This window comes from Embiotoca jacksoni, unplaced genomic scaffold (assembly GCF_022577435.1).
Source record: "Embiotoca jacksoni isolate LCO1_2020_lvr unplaced genomic scaffold, fEmbJac1.0.p SCAF_29, whole genome shotgun sequence".
In the NCBI taxonomy this organism is placed as follows: Eukaryota; Metazoa; Chordata; class Actinopteri; family Embiotocidae; genus Embiotoca; species Embiotoca jacksoni.
In genome coordinates this window covers 5784413-5793719 of record NW_027185380.1, presented here as the reverse complement: position 1 = coordinate 5793719, position 9307 = coordinate 5784413, and the positions used below count along the sequence as shown (strand labels likewise).

The 9307-nt window shown below is 41.0% G+C and overlaps 1 protein-coding gene across 2 annotated transcripts in view; it reads right to left on the bottom strand.

Moving 5' to 3' along the window:
- Positions 1–9307, bottom strand: part of kcnk10a (potassium channel, subfamily K, member 10a) — a 31522-nt gene that overhangs the window by 5612 nt on the left and 16603 nt on the right. For both annotated transcript variants that reach the window (XM_069161577.1, XM_069161578.1), the window contains 3 exons: positions 6384–6544; positions 5147–5339; positions 1917–2059 (listed from right to left, as the gene is read on the bottom strand). In XM_069161577.1, the coding sequence (XP_069017678.1) occupies positions 1917–2059; positions 5147–5339; positions 6384–6544 (497 nt within the window). The remainder of the gene's footprint in view (positions 1–1916; positions 2060–5146; positions 5340–6383; positions 6545–9307) is intronic.

The following is a 9307-nucleotide window of genomic DNA, read 5'->3' as shown; positions in this document are numbered from 1 at the left end:
TAACTTCAAAACTCACGGGCAAAGCCCAACATCACAAACCATTGACGCTAAACCGTTGTTGTTTGTCCGTGCAACTGCTCTCTTCCACATGCTCCACACTCCTTGCTGCACATGGCACCGCTGCTATCGTTCCCGCCAGTTATCTTGCGACCGTGATATCTTTGTTCAGAACTGAACGGCTGCCTGCTAACTGCATTGACAGACTGACTTGCTGTATTAGCAGCAAAGCAACCCATCGCCTTTAGCTGCTGTTGCGATGACTCGTGAGCGTGCAATGTCAATTGCTTTCTCGAGCGTCAAATCTGGAAGGCGACGGAGTAGTTCTCCTGGACTCTTGGAGAGCTTGTGCCGAAAACATCTGGTCTCTAATCATCTTATCCCCATTAGGGTAGTTGCAGTCTTTTACTTGCAGCTCTAGCTCAGTCACAAACTGGTCGAAAATTTCACAGTCCCTTTGTATCTTTTCATGGAACCCATATCGCGTGAAAACGGGGTTAGCTTTGGGCGTTCCTTTCCGCCACTCGCTCTCATTTGTGTCATCTCCATCCCTACATCTCGTTGCCAACTGGAACGGTGTCACCTCTGCGATTAACCGTACCACCCGGCCGAGTTTCGGTTCCAAACGGCTGCCGTTTCTTCTGCCAATCTTTGGGGGTCCTCATGGTGGCGGGTTTTCTCTGCCAAATAGCCATCTTATTAAAGCAGTTTTTCCAAAACTCCCTCCATCATACCCTGACGTAACAGAACCATCATCGCTTCCTTTCATGGGAGTAGGGGCCGTGATCCATGATCCATTCTGGCGACCTCCCCGTCGTCGACACCAATGGCAAAGAGAAGGCTCCCTCGCCTTCACGTTGTCTCGCGTGGCCGTTACTTGCTCACTTTTCATGCCCGAGTCGAACATGTTCTCGACCTTTTTCACGCCTTCGATGTATTCCACTGCTGCGTTTCCACCCTTCCTGTAAACTACTTTCCGCGTGCCCAGGAACCAATGCTCTTGCTCCTTCTTCCGTGTCCTGTGAAAGGCTGAATCAATCAATTCGTTCTGGGTCGTCCTGGGCCATGTTCAGATTGGCTTCCAAGCTGCTCCTCACTCGTCATGGCTCCAGGAGCTGCGCATGGATTGGTCATCACTGCTTTCTCTGAAGGCTTTTTGGGGATCTGCAGGGCCCGAGAGCCGCAGTGGATTCTCAGCTGAGCCTTCTCCAAACCACATGTCTTGCTCAGCTCCAACGCATACCACCGTACCATAATCAATAAATTATGTTCATACCCAATCGAGGTGGAGGTCCTTGCTAGTTAATTGGAGATAAAGTTTATCTGAATTTAAAGAGCAGGACCACACCTCAAACACTCCCCTTCCGGCCATGTGCCTACAAATACCTGCCTATCCGTCACATCTGTCTGCTACTGGTGTACGTGCGCTGCTCCCGTTGTTGGTGACCCACAAACCCTCCCTCTCGTCCTTCTATTTTTCTATTCCCTCCGTGATTCTTATAAGTACCTTGGGGATCTGCAAGGCCTGAGAGCTGCAGTGGATTCTCAGCTGAGCTTTCCCCAAACCGCATGTCTTGCTCAGCTCCAACGCTTACCACCGTACCATAATCAATAAATTATGTTCATACCCAATCGAGGTGGAGGTCCTTGCGAGTTAATTGGTAATTCTAAATTAGCCGTCAGTGTCAATAAGAGTCTGGTTGTCTGTATTCTGTCTGTCTTTCTGAGTTGGTCCTGTGATGAACTGACATCAGGGGGTAACCTCCATTTTTGAAACATGTTCTGGCATCAAATTTAAAATTTCACAGCTTCTCATTTTCCTCAAATCAACAGAGGCTTTGTGCAACCCAGCTCAAGGGTTTGATCTGAAAATCAGTATCTTAACCAGATCACCATTCATTATTCCTTCAGTAGCATACCTCTTCTTTTGTCTTTTTGGACAGCACCCTCAGCCAGTCACCAATCATGTTCAGTACTGCAGCGAAGTAGGCCAGACCACCCAGGATCCAGAACCACACCAGTGGTCTGTACCACTTCCGGTACTCGATCTTCCTGTCTCCCCCTGATCAGAAAACAAGACAGGAATGAACATGGAAATGTCACTTTGCAGCATTTCCATCTTTGAGAGAAAAGATGGAGAAGTTCAGTCAACTGCCAACACGGGCCTGGAAGTGAACAATAAACGACGACTGCTTTTTTATATTTAGTGAATGTCACAATATTCCAGTAAGAGATTCAACCATCATGCATAAACCTGTTCACTGGGAATATCACCAAATGAGACAGAGTGAGAACAAGCCTGAGTTCAGCCAGTGAACAATGACAACTCTATCTGAAGTATCTGAAGTCCATCATGCACAAACTGTAGAGTTAACATTACTTGTGTGCAGACAATGATTTACATATTTTGCGAAGAAAAACTAAGGTTTGTTAGTTGTGGCAATCCAGATATAAAAACACCAACTTTGGAACTAACTTTAATTGGTGACTTTTTTTTTTTCACGTGAGGAGATGGCAATGCAAGTAAGTGTATAATTCTTAGAGTCATACATGTGGTAAAAAAAATCTTCCCTGGAGAGCAATTGCTATCCATAATGTTGACCTCCCAGCAGTACTGTTGTACATATAGTACAAGAAATATAAAGAACAAGCCTCCTTTTAGATTGCTGCGGATGTTTGTGGACTCCTGAGGATGTATCGTCTGAACCTTATTCTATCTGTATAGAGCTTTCATTTGTTTCAGAGTGAATCAGACTTTGTGTTAGTTCAAGAAGGCATAAAAAAATAGTATTACTCAGTCTGTCCAGGAAATCACAATCTTGAATCTTGCGTTCGCGATAGTTTACGCAAATTCAAGCAATCTCCAGAATAGTTGCAGCAGTTTGCAATTTTTAAAAAAATTCCAAGATTTTTCTGCAACAAAGAATATTGTTAATAGAAGCTCTGCAGAATGTATCTGGGCACAAAACAAGCCTTTCAAAAAATGAACTTGCATTATCAACAATTAACCAATTTACCATCAGCAGCTGGTTATCCTCTCATCATTTTAACGAACCACATGCTGGCTGATGGGGAAAAAAATGTAACCCCCCACCAAAACAAACAATAAAAAAATAATGGAAAATAAACCTGGGTTTATAGGAAATGTGATGTTATAGTGACAAGTATGTGTTAAATTAGTTGTTAACACACTTTCAGTTGTAAGAGACCGCACTTTGTTTTTGTGCATACAATATGTGTCATTAATTTCAAAAAGCATTTATAGTACTTATTTTTCAAGAACCAGCGGCCGATGTATTCTTTATCACAGTCACAGACTGTCTCTTCTTTAAAGCATTGATTTATTGGACTTAGGTTACTTTGAGCCCCACAGTTATTTAGATCCAGGAAGGATGGGAACTAAAATAGGTCTGTGATGAGCTGTAGAAACTCATTACTGCTCATGTCAGCTGCTTGACATCAGCTGTCTCATTCATCGTCAGTAATATAAGGATATTGATCTTAGTATAAGTACTATATACAGTATGTCTGGATATAGTAAATGTTTTGGATTTTTTTTGGCACTTTGTTGGTGAGAGAACCAGATAACCAGCCAATTAAATAGAAATAGTAAAGCAATTGATCGCATTAATGCAAAAATCCATTATAGCCAAAAGTAGCCCTGATCACAGATTTGAATCACTGGCAGAAATTAAGGGGCCGGATACCAAAACATGATCATTTCCGTTTGCTGTTTGTTAACCAGCTATATGTGATGATCTCAATTAGCTCATCGTTAAGCTATTTCTAAACTGATCTTTAGTGCAGCTAATGAAAAAACATTCAAACTGAAGTCGATATCTGGTTTTACTGTGGCTGTTTACTTGCTACACGCTTCACTGATCACTAATTCTTTTATCTATCTGCTACAATCCAACTTTATACTCACAAGTTATACAAAAGAAACAACCAATAACTACAAACCCACTCGCAAAAAAGAGTTGAGGCACTTCGTAAAATGTAAATTAAAAACAGAATATGATTTGCAAATCATGTAAACCCATATTTGAAGAGATTAAAAACGTCAAATTTTGAAATGAAAATATGTGCTTATTTTGAATTTGATGGCACGACACGTTATAAAAAAGTTGCAAAAGTTGTGTAGTGCTTAAAAAAAAGGAAGGGGGGAGGGGTTGTGATCTCAGAATTGGTCTGTGTCATGCTTGCTCAGACCGTTCTAGAGCATCACTCGTCGAGTCAAATAAATGTATGCATGTCTTTAATAAATGGTTAAACTTGACACAGTGTCCTGACTGAACTACGTTAACTGGCAACAGATCAGTAACATGTTTTAAAAGAGCTGCATCCACAAATGCAGGTTAAAACTCTTCAAAGAAGAAACCAGATATAAACATGATTCAGAAACACCGCCGCCTTCTCTGGACCCGAGATCATTGAAGATGGACTGAGGTGAAGTGGAAAACTGTCCTGAGGTCTGGTGGATCACAATCTGAGATTCTGTTTGGAAATCATGGATGCTGCATCTTCCAGGTTAAAGAGAAGAGGGACCATCCAGCTTGTTATCAGCACTCAGTTCAAAAGCCAGCATCTGTGATGGTACAGGGATGCATTAGTGCCCATGGCATGGGTAGCTTGAACATCTGGAAGGAAACATTAATGCTGAATGATATATTCAAGTTTTGGAGCAACATATGCTGCCATCAAGACAAAAAAGAACCAGAGTTTTGAAAGTGTTCCCAAATGTTTATAGTGTTTTTTAAAAAAAGAGGTGATTCAGCACAGTGGTAGTCATGACTTTGTTCCAATTTTTTAGAGATGTGTTGCAGCCATCAAATTCAAAATGAGCAGCTATTTTTTTTTTATAAAACAACAACATTTCTCAGTTTCAACATTTGATATGTTGTCTTTGGTCTATTTTCAATTAATTATAAGTTTACATGAAATTACATTATTACATTGTGTTTATTTACATTTTACACAGCATCCCAAGTTTTTCTGGAAACAGCAGGACAAATAAAAAAGTAAATTTTTCCAAAATGCAGAAACTCTAAGAGCACGTGTTTCACTGAAATATGTCCCCCATCACAGTATGTGATCGACAGTGTTGGTGTAATCACAGCTTTGTGCTCTTTCAAAGATATAAGCTCACCTGCCACATAGTCACCTATTCCAACTGTTGTCAGAGTAATGACAACAAAATATGTGGACTCCAGAGCTGTCCAGCCCTCGATGTGTTTGAAGATCACAGCTGGGATGGTAACGAAGAGGATGCAGCCAGCCAGGATGAAGAGGAGGGTGGAGGCCACACGGATTTTGGTCTGACTGATCTGGTTGTGTTTATTCTGTGAAAGAAAAACACATACATGCACAAATATAGTGTATACATTGTATGAGCCATATTACAATAAGTAAATAAATAAGACAATTTATTGTCATTGTAGGCTTACAATGAAATACATTTGGTGACCCACAGAACAGCAGTGATGAACTATTAGATAAAATCAAAACAAAAAGTAGATAAAAATAAGAAAGAACATACCAAGGACATCCCACAATTTAATAAACACATCAAATAAATAAAAGGCAGCAGTGGACTTATAGTGTAAAATCAGCACATTGAAATCTAGATTATTGCACAACATTGTAAATGTCAGCTGTGTAGGACGTGCAGTCCATCTTATTTCACCTGCAGTTTAAGCATGGAACTGCAAACCTGAAGCAGCAGCATCCCAGAGACCAGAAACAAGCTGACCATACTCCTGATACTAATGTGGACCAAAGCCACTGACCAAGAGCCATGTTTGTAATTGTATATTCCTGTGTGAAAGCCTCCAGCACTCAGCATGAGCCCAGCAGGACTGTGCAGGAAGTCTCACAAGAGGGAGTTGTGTCCTCCTTTTACAATATACACCTTCCTTATGTTGGTCAACTCCTTTGATGACCGTCCCATGTTTTTAAGCGCTCTAAAAAATAAATACGAGTGTGTCACAAAATGTGGGAATGGTAAGGTACTGACCTGGCACTGCTTCATGTAATTCATTGACTGACAGGCATGTTGGAAGCAGGTTTTAAGCAGTAAATAGTATGAAACACTGATCTGAGAGCACAGCTCTGCATCCCTTAAATAACTGAAGCCGAAAAACGTGATGGTGGCCTAAAGATGTTCCAGTCTGGGTACAAAGCTGTCAGCAGCTGTCAATTCAAAATGAAAATAGAAACATCACTGGCCTTCAGGCATCTGAACAAATTGTGCTCTGAGTGTCTCATTGGATTTAATATTACTGGGTGTCAGAGTCCAAATGTTAAACCAGGGGCCCACATTACAAATGTTCAGTTCACCACCATCTCCACAAAGCTGAGTCATGAAATTTTACACTTCTACTCACCCGGAACATTTTCTCCACCTTGGCAATGCTTTTGACAAATATGGTACCGAGCTGGTCACCGACGCCTGCGAGGAGGAACCCAAACAGTGGAATCCCAAAAATGGCATAAAGAATGCAGAAAATCTTCCCTCCCTCGGTACTCGGTGCGATGTTCCCGTATCCTGGAGAACAAGGAGACTTTCCATGAAACCAACACAAACATCCAGCGGACACTGTTACACTGATGGACTTACAGCAGCATGTCAGGATCTGCTTCAATGCATTACGTATCCTAGGTTTTGTACCCGCAGCGTGTGCCAATTTGCAATTTTTGTAGGACCGAGTTGAACCTGTCTTTGCCAAGATGGACGGAGCGGGACGAAGGGGTGTGTGTCGTTGAACATGTGGCGAGAGCTACTTTAGAGGCTTCAGAGGGCAGAGACAGACAGTTTGGTGGATGTTCTACGATTTAATCCCACTTACATTAATAATTAAAACTCAATTTTTTTTTTTTTTAATGCAACCTTCTGATTCAGTTAATCATATAAAAATGAGAGCTGAATCTATTGAACTGGAATCAGTCAGTTTGTCACATTTTCAGGGGTTTGGACATGACTAAAACAAAAAGTAAAGTTTGACTCCTTTACTAGTTACAGTTGCTACAGGGATTGTCCTGAAACTCACAAATGTCAAATCATTCACCCCAGTAAACAGTGAAAGGAAAACAAAGTCCAAAAAGGAAAAACACAGGTCACACATAAAAAAGTTACACGACACAGGAAAGAGCACAGACAAGCAGCTCAGAGGGAACAACGAGGACGATCTGAAAAAAGGAGGGAGGAGCGTGTAGGCTTTATACACATGAGGTCAGAGGTCAGGGGATAACTGAACACAGCAGGAAACAATCAGGGCGTTATAGCCATAATACATAAAAGACATTCAGGTTAACTATGAATTAATTGTAATTAAACGACACATAATGAGGAAACAATTCAAAAGTGTTTTCATCTCTTGATCTGGTTTAGTAATCCAGCAGCTCTGTGAGACCCCAGGTTAATCTCAGACTGATCAATTGAGTCTTGCTAGTCCAGAAACAGTAGCGGTATGCTGTAAGGCTGAGAACATCAACCTACTCAGTGGAAGTTGGCTTTGTGAGACCTTTCAACCAGGCGCTTCCTGAGGGACAAGGTTCATGTTGGCAAAGGTGAAGAAAGCCCTATAAGACCTCTGCAGAGGCAGAGGAGGGAAACATTTGGCTTTGGCTGCGACAAAGAGACAAGAGCTGGATGAACCAAGAAGCCACGTATGGAACCACCTGAAATCTCTGACTATGACCGCTGCCCACCCCCATCCTGACATGTTCTGCTGATAAAAGGTATGAGAGACCCCACAGCTAGTACCCAGACACCTCGGTACCAGCATTAACGTGTATAAAAAATAATGAATTGCTGCTATATAAATTAACTTGAACGTAAAATGGTATCTCCTTTAAAGATTAGGCTGAAAACTTTCCTTAGCTTAGATCATCCTGGTTGAGGTGACCTGCACCATCTGTTAGTGCTGCTAGCTGCTGAGCTCATGATTCACTGAGCTCCTCTCTTCTTCGCTGTCTTTCATTCAATGCATTCTGCAGGTGTTTCTGCAGCCGCATGTTTCTGATCTGTGGTTACTGGCTCCTCCAACCTGACAACTGTTTATTGGTTGTCGGGTCTCTATGTTGTTCTTCTTTCTCCTCCTCTCCCCGTATCCCAACTGGTCAAGTCCAATGGCCTCCTACCTCTGAGTCTGGTTCCGTTGGAGGTTTCTTTCTGTTCATTAGAGAACTTTTTCCTTCCAGCTCTTTCTCATGTGGAAATTGTTGAATTGTTGGGTTTCCTTTGATAATGTTCACTATGTTTTGTCAATAATAAAAGTGATTTGAATTGAATTACAAATTCCCTTTGGCACAGCTTGCAAATGCTTTTTACATCACTATTTTATGACTTAAAGTTCTGAGATATATCTTTCACAGATATTTTATGATGTTCATGACATTTGCTTTCAGATATTTGCTGATATTGAGTGGAAATCATTCTTACCTTTATTTGCACAAAGTTTTCTGTGCCACAAGCTAAAAGTAGCATCCCCCCCCCCCCCCCCATGCTTAGAGGATCTGCACCTTGGGGGAAATGTCTATTTCCTGGATTTACTCCTTTTCACTTAAAATATCTAAGAAAAATATAACTTGCCCAGACCTGCCCAAACCTTTGCACACAATTGTACAAGCCTGTTTCCAAAAAAGCCGGGACTCTGGTTAAAATACAAATAAAAACAGAATGTGATGAATTGCTAATCATGTAAACTCAAATTCAATTGAAAATAGACCAAAGACAACATATCAAATGTTGAAACTGAGAAATTTCATATTTTTATGTAAAATATATCCTCATTTTGAATTTGATGGCAGCAACAAAGTTTGAAAAAAAACTTTGGACAGTGTCAACAAAAGACTGGAAAAGTTGTGTAAAGATTAAAAAAAATAAAATAAAAAAAAAAAATAAAACACCTCGCGGAACATTTGACAACTAATTATGTTACCTGGCAACAAATCAGAAACATGACTGGATATAAAAAAAAGATCATTTCAGAGAGGCAGAGTCTCTCAGCAGTGAAGATGGGGAGAGGTTCACCACTCTGTGAAAGACTGTGTGGGAAAATAGTGCAACAATCTAAGAATAATGTTCCTCAACATAAAACTACAAAGAATTAGTGGATTTCATCATCTACGGTTCATAATATCATTAAAAGATTCAGAGAATCTGGAGAAATCTCTGAACACAAGGGACAAGGCTGAAAACCAATATTGGATGGTGGTGATCTTCGGGCCTTCAGGCAGCACTGCATTAAAAACAGACACAATTCTGGAGTGGAAATCACTGCATGGGCTCAGGAACACTTGTGAAAAC